This window comes from Dermochelys coriacea, chromosome 3, assembly GCF_009764565.3.
Source record: "Dermochelys coriacea isolate rDerCor1 chromosome 3, rDerCor1.pri.v4, whole genome shotgun sequence".
Taxonomy (NCBI): Eukaryota; Metazoa; Chordata; order Testudines; family Dermochelyidae; genus Dermochelys; species Dermochelys coriacea.
In genome coordinates this window covers 61128642-61146966 of record NC_050070.1, presented here as the reverse complement: position 1 = coordinate 61146966, position 18325 = coordinate 61128642, and the positions used below count along the sequence as shown (strand labels likewise).

Genomic DNA, 18325 nt, shown 5'->3' with positions numbered 1-18325 from the left:
CATCGGATGCATTATTTTTTGTCGACGCCCGCTGAGGTTCCCAGGTATGGAAGATTCAATGAGATTTTTAGTGCTCTGAAGTTTTATTCATAAACAACATGCACAAATCAAGTGTGTGTGTCTACGGTATACACACACGTACATACAAAGATTTCAGGAAGAGAATTCCCTTTCCTCTCCCTTCTCCAATCCGTTTTCTATACATCACTGAGAGACTCCAGCAGGAGCACCGAATCAACAAAAAATCTTACATTTATTTTTCCTTGCAAAACTTTCCTTTGCGGCATGTGGGAAATGACTGAAACAACTGCAAGGGCCACTTCACAACAGCGCCCAGAAGTTAGAAATCCTGTACATTGTGTGTCCAGCCGGCACTAACACCACACACACACACACACACACACACACACACACTTCCGGCTCAGTCAGCCGTGTGTGTGTGTGTTGATTAAAGCATCCTCTCCATTAAATAGAGTGTGAACGTGGGGGCGGTTCTAAATGACAGAGCGATAATGCTTTAACAATCGGCTATTTGCGGTTTAGGACTTTAAATCCACACAACAAACGGGGATTTACACAACGTTAGTCCATAAAAGCGCTGGGCTCCCATCAGAGCGCTCCCCAGTCCTGGGGTTTCTCTGGGGGTGGGGGGAGATTGCGACTCCGAGGGGAACCCGATGAAACTAGACCAATTCACCGGTTTATTGCCGTAAATCGAAGGCTGGCAAACAACAGATTACAGCTATCAAGCTCATAAAAATCACCTACTGCCGCCCTAAAGCCTAATCTCTCACCCCGTCTACTTGAGCGCTTTTTTCAGAGTAGCAGCCGTGTTAGTCTGTATTCGCAAAAAGAAAAGGAGTACTTGTGGCACCTTAGAGACTAACAAATTTATTTGAGCATAAGCTTTCGTGAGCTACAGCTCACTTCTGTCATCTGTTGTTTGTTTGCCTTTCCCAACCGGATCCTGACTATATCTGAATGCAAAATTTCCCTAGCAATGTACGGGATACGGGTTCTGGAAGGAGGATGCGCACACCGTGTGAATGGGGTGCATCAGCCGCGGGCAATGCTCTGGGGTGGGGGGGGCGAGCTGGGCATGGCCTGCCTATGTTTAAGCAGTCCAGCAGCTGCGTGTGTGTGTGTGTGTGGGGGGGGGGGGGAATTTCCAGCAAAAGCAAATACAACTTCCGCAAGGACCCACTCCAAGGGGGGCTACAATACAGAGGGGCCGCACTATCGCCCCAGCATGCACAGCCTGGGTTAAAATCAGGGGGCGGATAAGAGAGAACAGACGTTACCAGAAGACAGGATCCCTCCCAAAAGCACCAGCCATCCCCGCCCCCTGTCAGGGATCGCTGCAGCCCGGGGTCTCGGTCTAACGTCCCCAGCTTTGCAGGCTCCCTGGCCCCTCGCTTGCAGCTTGTTTCCAGCGCAGAAAAGCCCCCTCGGGCAAACCCCGGGGCTCAGGGTTCCCGCCCAGGAGCGGCAGGTGGGGGGGGGGGCAGGCGAGAGATCGGCCCGAAGGAAACGCGGCTTGGGGCTTGGGCCCGACCCGGTTCCTCGGCCCGCTCTCTCCTGCGCTCACAGCCTCGGCGCGGGCAGCCGGAGTGGAGGGATGCCCCGGGCTGCGGTGGGAGAGGAGCAATGCACGGCCGGGAGGGGGGCAGAGGGAAGCGCTGCCGGGGGCGTTAGGACCCGGCGGGAACCTCCCCGGGCAGGGGGGGCGGGTGGTGAGGCGCCGGGAACCCGCAGTCGGCACCGCACGAGTCGCGCCGCTCCGGCGGCTCCGAGCCGCGCTGTATATAAGGGGCGGAGGCCGCGCGTCTCTCACTCCCGGCCGCGCTGCCGGAGCCCAGCCCCTGCCTGCCCCCGAGCGCTGGGCGGACACAGGGGCGCCGCCTTTGCCCCCTCCCCCCCCCCCCCCGCCGCCGCAACTTGCGGACGGGGCACGAGCGAGCGGGGCACAGGGCTCCCCCCCCCTCCCCCGCGCCCCGCCAGCCCGGGGAACCTCCGCCCGGCCCGCTACCTGAAGCGCCAAGCTGTTCCCGCCCGGAGGCTGCGGGCTGCCCGGGGAGCGTGGCAGGCAGAGCCGCTCTGAAGCCCGCCAAAGCGCGGGGAGGTTTCAGGCCGGCTGCAGCCCCGTGGGCTAATGCACCGGCTCGCGCGCTGCCCGGGTTTAGCTGGCGCCCCCGGGCAGGGAGCCGCCAGGGCGCCGGAGACCCGAGAAGACTCCCCATTGGATTGCCCGGCTCGGGCGGGGATGGGGAGCGTCGCCTCTGCCCAGTCCGTGCCGGGGCCGGCGGAGTTGGAAGAGGTGCAGCCCGCTCCTCCGGCGATCGGTTTCCTGGCGGGGGGGGCTGCCCTGCCCTTTGCCGCCTTGGGTTGCTAACTCAGCGCCCGTCAGTTTGCCGGCTGACGCTTCGGCTGAGAAAGTGATGGAGCAAGCGGCTCCCTGCCAGCCGGCACCCGACAACCTGAAGGAGCTTCAGACCAATGAGTCGTACCACGACCGCAACTGCAGTGCAGCGGGAGGGATCTACCAGGATGCCACTCCGCTCTCCTGGAAGATAGTCCTCACCATTATCTTGGCTCTTATCACTCTCGCCACCATGCTCTCCAATGCATTTGTAATTGCAACCGTCTATCAGACGAGGAAATTGCACACTCCGGCCAACTATCTCATCGCCTCCCTGGCTGTCACGGACCTTCTCGTGTCTATCCTTGTCATGCCCGTTAGCACCATGTATACTGTGACCGGGAAATGGACTTTGGGCCAGATCGTCTGCGATGTATGGCTCTCTTCGGATATTACTTGTTGCACAGCCTCCATCCTCCACTTGTGTGTCATCGCCCTGGACAGATACTGGGCGATCACCGATGCAGTTGAATATTCTACGAAAAGGACTCCCAAGAGGGCAGCGGGCATGATCGCTTTGGTCTGGGTCTTCTCTATCTCCATCTCCATGCCGCCTTTGTTTTGGCGTCAAGCGAAAGCGGAAGAAGTTTCTGACTGTGTGGTGAACACAGACCACATACTGTACACCGTTTACTCCACAGTGGGCGCCTTCTACTTCCCCACCTTGCTGCTGATGGCCCTCTATGGAAGGATCTATGTGGAAGCCAGATCTCGGATTTTGAAACAGTCGCCAACGAAAACAGGCAAAAGATTAACAAGGGCTCATTTAATAACCGACTCCCCCGGATCATCGTCGTCTGTCACCTCCATAAACTCGAAGGCCCCAGAGGCTTCCAGTGAAACGGGATCTCCTGTATATATGAATCAGGTCAAGGTGAAGATCTCGGATGCCCTTCTGGAGAAAAAGAAGCTCACTGCCGCTAGAGAGCGGAAAGCGACCAAGACTTTAGGGATTATTTTAGGAGCCTTCATTGTCTGTTGGTTGCCCTTCTTCATCATCACCTTGGTGTTGCCTATTTGCAAGGAGGCTTGCTGGTTCCACATGGCCATCTTTGACTTTTTCACCTGGCTAGGATATCTCAACTCTTTAATCAATCCCATAATCTATACAATGTCCAATGAAGACTTCAAACAAGCTTTTCATAAATTGATGCGTTTTAGATGCACAAGCTGAATGTTGAATGCATTGTGTTCTCCAGGGCTGCTTGAATACACTTTTGTGTCTGATTCTACAGGTAGGTTGATTATTCTTACGATGTTATCATTTCTCTAAAAGGCTGCTCTAATGGGAGAGCGAAGTTCAATCAGGCAAGCAGGGCTTTGCTTCCCTTCAGAGGGGCGAATCTGTAAAAGTTTCTCCTCTAGCCCTTGTAATGACACTGCTGCTTCTGATCCTGCTAAGTAGCAGTGCCCTAAAAAAAATCACTGGTGTCTCTCCTGGATTATGCCCTCTAGAGCCCGTAGAGCACTATGTTAGGAGTTGGAGAGCTTTTGGACACCTCCTTTGGACAGATCTACAGCTTGGCAGTACTTGAACTAGAAGTTTATCGCCCAGCATGCCCTACGAGAACTTTGGGTATCCGCGGTCTCTCTGCAAGTCCTTTGGCAATGTCTCGTTACAGCTATCTTGCTCTTTGTTTCTTTAATTTAAAACATGACGGAATGAGCCACGTGGACTTTATAAGGCTCCAAACCTTAGCTTGTACGCGGACAGAGCCGACACCTGGAAGAATTGGCAATGATGCGTTGAGACTAACCACTTTATACTTGAAACTGGGGGCAGGGAGGGGCTATGGAGTATGAGAATAGCAACCCCGTTGTGTGTGTTTTCCCGCAGCTGTGTGACTTATTTCTGTTTAGCTATTGCCAAATCACGTTTAACAAATCAAACTAAATTGTACGTGCGCTCGTGCCAAAGCCTGCAAACTGCTTTCATTTTATTGCCGGTACACGTCTCTGACATTTTACATATTTAAACTCGCAGCCAACGGAGGCCCATAAGGAGTGACTCACACAAGTTTGCTGTTGTTCCACATATTATTAATACAATCATTTAGCCCAATTAATGTTAAACAACCCTATTTTTTTAAGATGCCTTTGCTCTCTAATCTAATTCAGCCCATCTGTCTAGGGCGGAAAAAAAAGCAGAAGTTAATTCAGAACAGTAGACTGATCAAACAGAAGCTAATCTGATTACAGTGACACTGGGATCGTATTAAGAGAGCCTTGGCGTATCTTCTCCGTACAGGACTTTTAAAATGCGAAATATTTTCTCTTTGCACTCATTCGCAATAACATTCCTTTCACTTCTAATCCCCTTCTCATGCATCATTATGCACCTTCAGAGACCTGCTCCCTTTCCAGTAATATTTGTAACGCAATATAGTAAGAACCCCGATGTAGCTCTGGTCTCCTGATTGCTCATCTCCTTGCAAGGATTACATGAAATACGTGGGCCATCTGCCTTAGAACAAATAGAAATGGCAAAGGTAGCCAGTTTCAGTGCTTCTGGTTTTTGCTCAAATAATTTTGGAGTTTTGGGGGCAATATTTAGATAACTAAGTGCCAGAGTTTATGTAATATTCATTGGGAGGAATAAATGTTGCTTCCAGAGCCATAGTTCATACTAAATTTTGTAAGTGCCAGCACAGCCTTCTCATCTGCACCTCTCAGGAGACTGATAAGTAGTTACTTCTCTAGACAGAAGGATCAGAAGATTTCACTGTGCAGTTGGAGCTTGATCCAAAACCTCCAACATTCAATATTAATTTTTCCATCTATTTCAAATAGTTTGGATCTGGCCCTGTTTTAGGAGTGACCTTAACTTCAGCGTCCCATGCTGCCTTTTGTACACCCACAATTCCCTTTGGCTTCAAAGACAGTTTTGCCTGAATAAGGGTTGCATGATCAGGATCATTTGAAGTAAGGTGATTTTAATATAAACATTAACATTCTATACCCAATCCCACTAAATTAAGTGTCCTAAAGGATTCTCTTTACTTCACATGTTGAACAACTGTGCATTTAGCATGATATGATGTAATGTATATACGTTTCAGTGCCATTTTATGCAGAATACTTACTGTCTTTGTTGTGTCACTTTAATAATTCTATGATATTTTTCCCTTTTTGTCTGCAGAATCAAGTTGCTATTGTAAAGACACACTGCTTGAAACCCCGCCCCAGTTGTCAGATTCATGATGCTGCAATAACATCAATACATACTGCCACCAAATTGTTCTGCCCTGCATTTCAATGTAATGACTCTTGCAAAGATGCTTTTCCAAAACACACAGCCATTACAAAAAGAGAGCAACTGCAAATCAAGATTTAGAACTGATGGGGGTTGGAAACAAAATTTGAGAGTAAAACGTCTATTTATTTTGCAGGCTTGCCTTTAACTTTTCTCTTGCAAGTTCTAGGGGTGAGCATAATAGTTGTTTGTGTCTGTATGAATATAGTTGTACTTATGTGCACCTGTAATTTCTTTCTTTCAGTGGAAAGAGTTGTTAACTTTACTTTAAAAAGGGACTGGAGGAAAACTGCAGCATTTAAAAATAGGAACATAAACTGTGTAAATGACTCCTTGGGCAGAACATGTGTGTGAAGCAGGAGTGTGCAAAATATTATAGTTGTATTTGAAACAATAGTAAATACAAATACTGTAATAATGAGAGTCTTAGACGTATTCAACTGCATCACACGTATGACTGTGTCCTTGGTTTATCCTTTAACAATTATCATCTCTTGTATTATAGTTTCCTTCATAAGTTAAACAGTTCTACTTAACCATTAAGGGAAAACAAAAAGTTCTATGTGCTTTACCTTTAACCAACTGGGACTAAGTACTATTTGATGTTGTAACTAAATTTTTTTCTATTTTTGTGTCTGTTGCACATCCTTACTGCATCAAATACTGGAGAATTTAGACCATCTAAAATATTTTATATTGATTATTCTATTCTGTAGGGAGATGAAGCAGTTTGCTTTGTTAAAAGAGCCACAGCACCTGCAAAATAAATACCCCATAATCCTGGATAAACTGATGTCAGACATCAGTGAAATAACTCTCATTTCATTATCTTATTTCATTTTTTTTTTCTTTATTCAGCTAAGATCTTAAGACAAGTCTACTTAAGTACAGCAGTCAAAATTAGAGTTTCAGACTGTGGCCACCTGCTGTGATACAAGTGCATTGACTGTGCCTCCTATGTGTAACTGAAAATGAAATACAAACAATAAAAAGCTTCACTGAGTTCTCAAGAGTATTTAGTAGTAATTGTGTTACTAACAAGAATATTTATTGGTTCACTTGGCTTTCTCAATACTGTCCTTATAGGTAAAGATCATTTGATGTATCATTCAAGACTGTGATTGATAAGGGCTAAAATTGTAAGCTGCAATCAGCCATCAGGTTTTTAATGGAGTGCTTCATTCTTGAGCCTTCCACTGTGCTTAAGTATAACTTCTATGTTTATTTTCCGTACCATCACAGATAAATGTCAGTAATATAAATTACATGCTTAATAAAAGCACAGCTTATCACAATAAAAATAAACAAAACCTACTTAGTCACCCAAGTGACACAGTAATTAATGCTCATATTGAAAAAAGAATTATGGTAGACTAGACTTTGTTTGTAGGCCTATCAAGAGAAATATGTGGGATTTAGTCAGCTATTATCCACATATGCTTGCCAGGAGAATCATTTAAACAATATAAATTTACATATTTAATTCAACAGCAAATACCTGAGCCTTCATCCTTGCACATCCAAAGCTCCCATTAAATACAGGCATGTGTGTATGTGCATACATGTGCACAGAATATAAAACATAGCCGACAAATTGCAAGCACAACCAATGGTCAAAATTCATTTGTAGAAAGCTGATAAAATCTAGAAGGCTTTCTTAAGACTGGAATTGCTAATTACCACCACAAGTTTTTAGAAAGTGTTCTTTTTAATTATTAAAATACAGCATTGTTTTTTCAAAATATAGAAAAGTGTTTTTTTCAAACATTGGCTTAATTGATAGAAGTGCTGCAGTGCTGTTTAAAATGTCTCTTTAAACCTGATTTTTAGAAATTTTTGTGAAGCCAAAGCAAAGAAGAAAGTATTTAATAATACTTAGCCTACACTACATATAGTACCTTTCATTTTCAAAGCTCTTTTCAAACAGTGGACCGGATCTTGTTCACGCCAACCTGCCACTGATATGGATAGGAATTTTGAGTGTCCAAGGAAAGGAGGATCAAATCCATAATTAAATTAATACTTATAACGTCCCTGTTATATCAGTTTTATAGCAAGGAAAAGAGCATACATGACTCATCAGATAAAGCCATAAAAGAAGTCAATGACAGAGCCAGGATTAGAACTCGAACATTCCTTGTTCTCAGATCATTAGATGAAGCCTTTATTTCCAGTCATTATAGGACTGACACTAGATACTACTGACCCCCTAATTGTGATATGAAAGTTTTGCTAAATAGTGGCAGAGATAATCCATCAAGGGATTATCTGTGCAAGTTTATGATGAGTCTTTCTTTGACCTTCTAATACCAATAAATATGCTTCAGTTAATAATAGTCACTATTGGGAAGACAATCATGGTAGAGATTGCACTGAATGACTAGAGGCCAGAACAAGGAATCTTGGATAAAACAGAAACCACTTTAATATATCCCCTTGTTACAGGATTTACTATTGGCTGAACACTGACCGTGTATTTCAAACATGTAGCTAGTAAACCATTCCCATAGGAAGATCTGCAGATTGAAAAGGCACACTACAGTACGAAGTGGCAGTACTCACGGAGCACAGGGATTCACCAATAGGTTAAGTGTAAGCACCTTTCCCTTCCCACCTCAAAAGATACACAATAGAGTGAAGTGTATCAGGAATGAAGTTAGGGGAAATATCAGTCAAACTTGTGTACTAAACATGCAAAGGAGAACAGCAGAGACTACTCTTACAGCCTATATTTCAAGATGGAAGAAATCCCTCTGCAGGATAGAAGCTAGGAAGGTATGGCCAGAGGCCTAGGGGCAGCCACTCTACCCAGCAATAACTTCGTTTTGGCATCTACCTTCTTAGGGAAGGGGTAGAACACATTGACAGCATGACTTCTGATTGAACTGGGCTGTTAAAGGACATGGGGGTCCAGGGAGAAGCACGAAAGGTTTGGTTCAGACATACCAGAGATCTGTGGATTTCCCCATAGATTTTAGGGCATCTGCAGGATTAGAGGGTCATTCCCTCTTACTCTTTTGAATGGTCACAAGTTCCCCAGGAGATGATGGGGCATCAGAAATGTTTGCTGGGTGAAATTAACCATTCCCCGCCTCCACTCTGAGTAGAGGAGTCCTCTTATGCATCTGTCTTTAATGAGCATATCCTTCATACTCTTGTCAGTAAATTGCTAAAATCCTACAGGTGCTTAGCACACAGTGTATTAATCCTTGCTTATGAAAGCAGCAGGTCTTGCTATTAGATACAATCATGATTTTTGCACAGGGCTTGAACATAATAATATGATGTTGTTAAGAAAAAGAAGAGCTGGGTACTGAGGTCTGAAATACCAGGAGTCTGTGAGCTCTGTGCTTCCCATGTCTGGAGATAAAGTGTACGTGTGACAATGATGTTCTAACATTGCTGGTTGATCAGCATGCAGGTAAAGAGAGACATATTTGTGAGTAGTCAAGAATAATCATAGTTAAGGTAGCGGCTCTTACCAGCCTTTCAGCTACCACTTTCCTGTACTCTCAACAGGCATTTCCATCTCTCCATTTGTCACACCTGCACAGGATATTTAAATCAATAATAAATCCTCTTTCCTCCCTTAATGCAATGGTTCTGAACCTTTCCAGAGTACTGTAGCCCTTTCAGGAGTCTGATTTGTCTTGTATACCCCCCAAATTTCATCTTACTTAAAAACTACTTGCTTACAAAATCAGACAAAATTACAAAAGTGACACCGCACACTATTACTGAAAAATTGGTTACTTTCTCATTTTTACCATATAATTATAAAATAAATCAATAGGAACATAAATATTGTACTTACATTTCAGTGTATAGAATATAGAGCAGTTTGACTTCAACTGACCCACTCAGGGTATGTCTACACTGCAATTAAAAACCTGCGGCTGGCCCATACCTGCAGACTTGGGCTTGCCTGGGCTCTAGGACTCCTTGAGGGAGAAGGGCCTCAGAGCTCTGTCTCAGCCTGAGCCCAAACGGCTACACCACAATTAAACAGCCCTGCAGCCCAAGCCCCAGGAGCCTGAATCAGCTGGCACAGGCCAACCAGAGATATGTGATTGCAGTGTAGTGCCCTCACACACTTTCAGTGTGGCATGTGCTTAGTACCTTTCTAAATCAGGGCCTCTTATTTAGAAAGGTACTAAGTTGTTTCAACAGTTTCTTTTTAAGTAAATGTAAGATTAAGAGGCTTGCCTTGGAAATAGAGAGAACAAAAGTCTGTTGCTTCACAGAAATGTAAAAAAACAGCTTGGAATGAGTGATGAAGCAGAATAGAATAGAGAACAGCTGAAGAGCAGTCTCAGTAGATTACTGTGAAGTAAGAAAGTGCACTTGTAAAGAAACGAGCAGAAATTACAATCTCACTAGATGTAGGTGGCATTAGGGGAAAGAGGGTGATGAATAAACAGTTTGGAGCGAGTGGGAGTGTAGTAACATCAGCAAGGGGTACTTTTCAGTGACTCTTTTCAAAGGCAGCCTTCAAATGAGTTTCATATTACTTTAAAAATGATATCCCAAATTTGAATAAATAATGGCATTCAAGACAAAGTGCCTACATAGTGCAATTAAACTATCTCACAACCACAAATTTCAGCAGGCCACTAAACACCATGACATAGAAAGATCAGATAGAAGAGCAACAAAAAAATCTAAGTTTTTTAATCAACTGCATATTAAGCTTGAAAAATGTGATATAACACTAGATTCACTGTGCTAGGTGAAGATCTGATCCACAGAATATCACAATTACAGCACAGAAATCAACATTTCTGTAGCTGGAGAAAGAGACTCTTTACTATTCCTCTGAGAGATCAGAAACGCCTCACAATCATTGTAAAAGAAAAATAATTTTCCATTGTCTTTAGAAAAACACAGATTTGAAGGATAAAAAACAGATTTCATGGCTGTAGGGCTTTCTGTAAGCAATCATACATTTCAACTTTTAGACTGAATGGTCTTAGAAAGATCAGGAAAGACATGAATCCCATGATCAATGTATAAAGTAATCTTGCATTTCTGTAATTCTTTCCCTGTTTGGAACTGAGGCAAAGACTACAATTACAGTAGAAAAAATACTTGATCTGGCCAATTTAGACATTAATGAACATTTATTTGCTTTCCTGAATCCATTTAGAAGAGAGGTAGATCAAAAATAGCTCCAGAATTCAAAGTAGCAGATATAAAATCAGTCATCCCCTTCATCTTGGATACCTCAGGAAGCCCCAATATTGGTTGCTTAATATAATTTACCAAAATTTTGATCTCCCTGGGCATAATAAAATTATATTTTATTACTATAGGCATAAGAAATTTTGTATTAAGTTGTTCGGTTTACATTCTTTTTTCCTGAACATTTTCAAAATTATTCTCAATTACTCTGCACTATCTTTACCTGTTTAACTCTATTAGAAAATGAATCTAAATTGGAGCCAGACATATAGAACCTTGCCCTCAAATCCTGAATTGCAAGAAATATCGTTTTCAAAAAAATCTTAAGAGGAAAAGTAGCAGTAGGTTTAAGAGCATCAGAGCAAAACAAGCCAGGTTCATATTTGCAGAAAAAGGCCTCTAATCACTGACCTAAGTTAACAGAAAACTTTGCTAAACACAGGGTCAGCGGCTATAGGAATGATAGACAGAACTGCAAAAAATGCAGATATCAGACACAAAAAGGGAAATGTTTAAATGAAACCAAAGACACCCATAGGAGTTACTATTAGAGACTTGCCAGACCACCTTTAGTGCCATTTACTGCTCTTGATCTGCCTGTGCAAGTCCCCGATTAAGGATAGTTACTTAGAGTACTCTGGACATTTAAGGGCAATCCACTACAAAAGGGACATTAAAGAGCAATAAAAGTTTCAAGGAGAAGCAACAAAAATGATAGAAGGACTATTGGATAGCTTAGACTGCAGTGGAATAGAGTATTCTAGAAAAAAGATGGGAAGAGAAGTGATTTGAACCCATTATTCCTGATGCTAGAGGGCATAATGATGGAAGATGCAGGTTATTTTTTTTTTGAACTAACGAAAAAATCAGGAATTGTGTATTTAAATACAGAGAGAATAGACACAAGTAACTGAGATGAAATCTTCATCTAAAGTATGGTGAATTATAGATCATGTACAGAGAGTTATTTTTAAAACACCAATAAACAATAACATAATCTTCTACAAAAAGAAAAGGAGTACTTGTGGCACCTTAGAGACTGGGTGCCACAAGTACTCCTTTTCTTTTTGCGAATACAGACTAACACGGCTGCTACTCTATAATCTTCTACAGTTCAGGATTTAGGTGTCTCTGGTCTGTTCTATAACTGGGGGACTTAAAAAGGGACATCCATCCTAGCATAGCAGGTCAGTGCAAAATCCTATGTACCACTTATACCCTTAACACAGAGGTAGTTGAGGTTTGAATTTTTTTGTAGGGCATTGTGCAAGACCACTGCACGGTAGTGAATACCACTCTAATTGAATAAAGGATTGAATGATTCATAGGATTGATCATGGATAAACCACAACCCTTTGTCTATAAAATGATGCTTTGGCTAAAACTCTAGTGTGGAGTTACTAATATTTAATGGAAGTTCACTAACAACTGGGCTGAGGCTACCAGTCATTCCACACAGACTACTGGATCTGGATTGGCACCTGAACAACTACATTGATTTGGTCCTCTTTTTGACAGTTTAGTCATAAAGATTGAGCTTTACTCTCCAAAAAGTCATCTTTCTAGGTTAGGAATTGAGATACGTAGCTAGATAGTGTTGGGAGCTTGTACTATACCTTGCCCTACTAGTTCTGTGGGGAGAGAATCTCAGTCTCCAATGCTTTCAGTACAGCCCTCCTTATGAGCACTATAGTCCCTTGGAACTGAACAAAGAGAACCAGTGCTCCTTGACTGCTAGAGAAGTTTCTCAATAAGAGTGTTATAGTTTTAAAGATCTGCCAGGTGGTACTTTGCAGGAACTTTGGAGCGAGACTCTATGATGTGTTTATATTCTTTCACCAATGTGGAATAGAAGTCACAAATTCTTCATGTTGCAGACTATCAGACTCTGTTCTTCCACCATCAATGCTCCAATCTACTGCCTCCTCCCTTTAATCTGTCCCAACTCATCATTTACCAAGGTGATCTGATTGAATGGGCAGGGGGAAGGGAGAGGGCATAAGCAGTGCATCAGTGGCTGTGGATAATAGATGGCTATAGCATACTATAAGCCCTTTAATGCTTTGGTCCAGGAGATGGTCACCATTTGTCACCAGGGAGTGCCAACAGAGTCCGTGAAACTTTGAAGATAGACAGATACGATCAGCCTGCCTCCTTGGTGGAAGGCCATGACCTCTGCGTATAAGTAGTGATAAACCAGGATAGCAGCAAATTTGCAATATCTGGGGTTTGTTCAAAGATCAGATCATTCATGGTGCTGGCTTGATTACTTGACCTGAAGTAAGTAACAACAGCCTGAGTTTGGGGTCCCTATTTTCAGTTGGTCTTTCCATCCAGAAAACATGTCAGGCAAAGCATTTTTGATCTTTGTTAGAGGACATATCTTTTACTGTACTATCCCTACATGCCACATAGAAGTATTTAAGATTGGGAAATGCCAATCACTCTGCCTTTATTAGGCACTCTGTCCTAGATGAATTCTGGCCTTTGTCAAGAATATCATGTTCTCATTGAACTGTTTGACAAAAGACGTACATAACTGCAGCCCAAAGCAGAAGCAGCAGCAGCAAAAAGAGAAACAACCATATGGTCATTTACCAGTCACAAAGGGGTCAGTATTCTAATTAGTGGGTACAGACACTAATTAGGTACTACAGATATCTCATATCCGTCAGAATCTTATGTCAACTTTTGTCTCACAGTGAGACTATCAGAGTGCATCTTTATTGGCTATCAGTAACTGTCACACAAATGAAGGCTATAATTGGGCATAAACAAAGGCCACAGATTTTGGACTCCACTGTGCAACCACATTGTTTTCAGTGAGCACAGTTGTAAGTGAGTGTAGAAACCACTATTTAATTTGGGAAGAGTTAATTCATATAATAATTAAAGGTACTAGAATAGTAGTATTTGTATGATCAAAACAACAAAAATCAAAACCAAATATTAAAAGAATTAGATAATTGTTCAAATCTCTTATTTTCTTTTAAGCAGGTGGATCACGTAGAATTCTCTTAGATTTCATTAAACACAGATATTTGCCATTGCAGTCACCACTTACTTATGTTACTATATAGATTGATTTGCACAACTATTTCTTTTATCAATGTGGTGTCCTCTCCTTGGTATATGACATAGATTATGGACTGATCCTGATCTTGTGTGAACATATACAACTTCCCACTGAAGTAATTTGAATATAGCCATGCAGTAATTTTAATATAGCCAAAAAGAAAAGGAGTACTTGTGGCACCTTAGAGACTAACAAATTTATTAGAGCATAAGCTTTCGTGAGCTACAGCTCACTTCATCTGAGCTGTAGCTCACGAAAGCTTATGCTCTAATAAATTTGTTAGTCTCTAAGGTGCCACAAGTACTCCTTTTCTTTTTGCGAATACAGACTAACACAGCTGCTACTCTGAAACCTTTAATATAGCCATAGTTGTCTTGCTGTAGTTGCTGTTAGCAGGTAGTCTATACATTATTAGACCACACTTCACTGAGAGTTGCAAGTGTTTAGCACCTCTTAGGACCATCTCCTATATCATATAAACCAATTTCTGAAGTTACCCTGCATTGTTAAATCATTACTCTACTGAAGTTATCCAGATAATTCAGGGATGAGCACCACAAATATACATACACAAGTGTGTGTATCAGAAGCCAGAACAAGTCCAGTTGGGCCAAATTCATCATTAGTATAACTCTACTAAAGTCATAGGAGTTACACCAGGGGTGACTTTGGCCTATGGTCTTTGTTGACACAGTATGCAAGTTACTTTAGTCACTTTTACACAGGTTCTAATCCAGTGATACTCAGACCGAGGCTCACAAGCCACAAGTGGCTCTTTAATGTGTTTCCTTTGACTCTTTGCAGCACATGATATTCAAACAGTGTGTGATTTAATTATTAACCAATCAGGATGCTTTTACTATGTTATTAACCAATTGTAGTTGATGAAATAATAATACTTGGTTATTCATTTTGCTGTTTATATATAAATATAAATTAAATAGAATATCGGGGTTGGAAGGGACTTCGGGAGGTCATCTACTCCAACGCCCTGCTTAATGCAGAACCAATCCCCAATTTTTGCCACAGATCCCTAAATGGCCCCCTTAAGGATTGAATTCACAACCCTGGGTTTAGCAGACCAATGCTCAAACCACTGAACTATCCCTCCCCCCAAATATTTTTCCTCTGATACCATTATATAGTACTATGGCAAATGAAACAATGAATTCACATTAATGTGGCTCTTTTGGGTAATGCTGATTGCTAATTTGGCTCCTGAACCCCTGAGATCTGAATATCACGGTCGTAATCATTTGGATTGGAGTGGAGACTTCCTTACCTGCATTATTTTAGACACAGTAAATCTTTTCAACATTCCAGTGGAAGAGTACTTACTTATGTATTCCCATGCATGAGTACTTATGAGCGTTTAGGTGAGTGATTAGTCTGGCAATACGGTTCTCTAGAGTAAGATCTAACTCCCACTGAAGCCAATAGAAGGAGTCCCATTGACTTCAATGGCACTTGGAGTGAGCTCTCAAGCATTATTTTCAAAAGATGCTATTGTGTGGAAATCACTAGGATTTTTCATATCTAAAATTAAAAAAAGCCTTTTTTTTACATGTTCATAATTTTTCTTGCCACATCACTTTTTCTAAATAACAAAGACACATATTTAAACAAGGGATTTCTGGCTCCCTTCCAGCTCGAATTGCAGAAAAACCGCAATGCCTAAAATGAAGGATCACAATCATTTTCACAGCATTAAACTGCAGATTATGGATTAATTGCATGAATAAGAAAAACAACACAGTGATTGTAAGGAAAGAAATCTCTGAAAACATAAATTTCTCCAAGAGCCAGTAATAAATACTTAGCAAAAATTTTTAGCAAAATAAATGGTTGAAGAAAAAAGAAGAAAATGTAATAGATTTTAAAACAAATAAAAAAAATTACAAAAATACAGGACAAATAAACCATCAGCAAAATCAACAACAACATTCAAACATAGTGCTATAGAGAAAATTACCTTTATAAACAAAACAAATGATATCATAATTACATGACTAATCAAATCAATTCTCCCACAAATACCCTGATAGAATACCCAAACACATAGAAAGGATGATACTTAGGCAAACATTAACCACAGGCCTGAGTAATAGTAAACTACATGACAATAAAGTGTTTTTAATATTTCAATTTCAAGTTTCTTTTTATGTGAAAGTTGCTAATGGAAAAAATTCTCCTCTTCAATCTGCCTGATAGTGCTCAGATTTACCTTCCATACTGGTGTTGCCCTGATGTCATCAGTGGCTTTTGCCCGTACAATGATCAAATAAGGATCCAAGATTAGGTTTCAGAGTCTAAGGAAGTACAAGAATGAAAATCTCCAGTTCATGCCAAATGAATCAGATTTTTTAAAAATGCCTAAAACTTTTGGATTTTGCATCAGCCAAAAAAATAGACCGTATTCTGACTTCAGATACACACATGGCTCCCAAATTATAAATTCAGAGTATGGCCCAGCTGATCAAGAAGAAAATCGTACCACTTTAAACAGAATCATAGACTCATAGAACTGGAAGGGACCTCAAGAGGTCATCTAGTCCAGTCCCATGCACTCAAGGTAGGACCAGCTGAGCGGCAGCGAACCAGCGGAGCAGCGGGGACAGCAGAGCAGCTCACAGCAGGAGTTTGCCTGGGACTGGTAAGTATCCGAGTGTGTGTGTTTGCTTGCTGAGGAAGTATCCGAGCGTGTGTTTGCTGGGAGGGCAGGGAGAGAGCCTGAGTGAGTGTCTGATTGGCTGCTAGCCTGCAGGGGGCGGGCATTAGGGTGTCTGTGTGTTTGCGTCAGGGAAGCCTGGCTGTTTAAAAATAGCCAGAGCCTCGCGAACCAGCTGAGCAGCGGGGACAGCAGAGCAGCTCACAGCAGGAGTTTGCCTGGGAGTTCGCCTGGAGTGAGCCCAGTGAGGCTTACATCTTGCCAACGTCTCTGAGGAAGCTCATAGTAGGTAGGTGATATGGAAGGGGGGGGTTCAGCTGTTGTGACCTGCACTGGATGTGCCATGTTTGTCTTTCTTCCACAGGACAGAAGCGACTTTGTCTGTACAAAGTGCAAGCTGGTCTCCATATTGGAAGAGAAGATTGAAGGTCTGGAGCAACAGGTAACGACCCTGCGTTGTATACGAGAGACTGAGGATTTTCTGGACCAAACTCAGGATAGCCTTCTAGGGGCACAAAGCTCTAAAGATGTAGAGCAGGTTGCACAGAGGAGCCAAGAGGCCAGTGAAGAAGCTTGGCAACATGTGTCCTCCAGAAGAGGTAAGCGGAATGTCCGGGTTCCAGTAACACAGACACAGGTAACTAACCGCTTTCATGTTCTCTCCACAGGTACCATTGCGGAGAGTGGACCAGATGATAGGTCTGGGGGGAGAAAGCAGAAGGAGACTCCGCTGGTTGGGAGGCATGAGATGCGATGTCCTGAGGTTGGGGGTTCCACGACCACCACTCCCAAGAGGAGAAGGCGGGTGGTGGTGGTCGGGGACTCTCTCCTCCGGGGGACTGAGTCATCTATCTGCCGCCCTGACCGGGAAAACCGAGAAGTCTGCTGCTTGCCAGGGGCTAAGATTCGTGATGTGACGGAGAGACTGCCGAGACTCATCAAGCCCTCGGATCGCTACCCCTTCCTGCTTCTCCACGTGGGCACCAATGATACTGCCAAGAATGACCTTGAGCGGATCACTGCGGACTACGTGGCTCTGGGAAGAAGGATAAAGGAGTTGGAGGCGCAAGTGGTGTTCTCGTCCATCCTCCCCGTGGAAGGAAAAGGCCTGGGTAGGGACAGTCGAATCGTGGAGGTCAACGAATGGCTACGCAGGTGGTGTCGGAGAGAAGGCTTTGGATTCTTTGACCATGGGATGGTGTTCCATGAAGGAGGAGTGCTGGGCAGAGACGGGCTCCATCTTACGAAGAGAGGGAAGAACATCTTTGCCAGCAGGCTGGCTAACCTAGTGAGGAGGGCTTTAAACTAGGTTCACCGGGGGAAGGAGACCAAAGCCCTGAGGTAAGTGGGAAAGCGGGATACCGGGAGGAAGCACAGGCAGGAATGTCTGTGAGGGGAGGGCTCCTGCCTCATACTGGGAATGAGGGGCGATCAACAGGTTATCTCAAGTGCTTATATACAAATGCACAAAGCCTTGGAAACAAGCAGGGAGAACTGGAGGTCCTGGTGATGTCAAGGAATTATGACGTGATTGGAATAACAGAGACTTGGTGGGATAACTCACATGACTGGAGTACAGTCATGGATGGTTATAAACTGTTCAGGAAGGACAGGCAGGGCAGAAAAGGTGGGGGAGTAGCACTGTATGTAAGGGAGCAGTATGACTGCTCAGAGCTCCGGTACGAAACTGTGGAAAAACCTGAGTGTCTCTGGATTAAGTTTAGAAGT

At 43.0% G+C, this 18325-nt stretch overlaps 1 protein-coding gene across 1 annotated transcript; it reads left to right on the top strand.

Moving 5' to 3' along the window:
* Positions 1–1837: 1837 nt before the first annotated feature.
* On the top strand, positions 1838–6684 carry HTR1B (5-hydroxytryptamine receptor 1B). The gene is made up of 2 exons (XM_038397994.2): positions 1838–3654; positions 5559–6684. The coding sequence occupies exon 1, from the start codon at positions 2439–2441 to the stop codon at positions 3591–3593; it is 1155 nt and encodes a 384-aa protein (XP_038253922.1). The 5' UTR covers positions 1838–2438; the 3' UTR covers positions 3594–3654; positions 5559–6684.
* The last annotated feature ends 11641 nt before the right edge of the window (positions 6685–18325 follow it).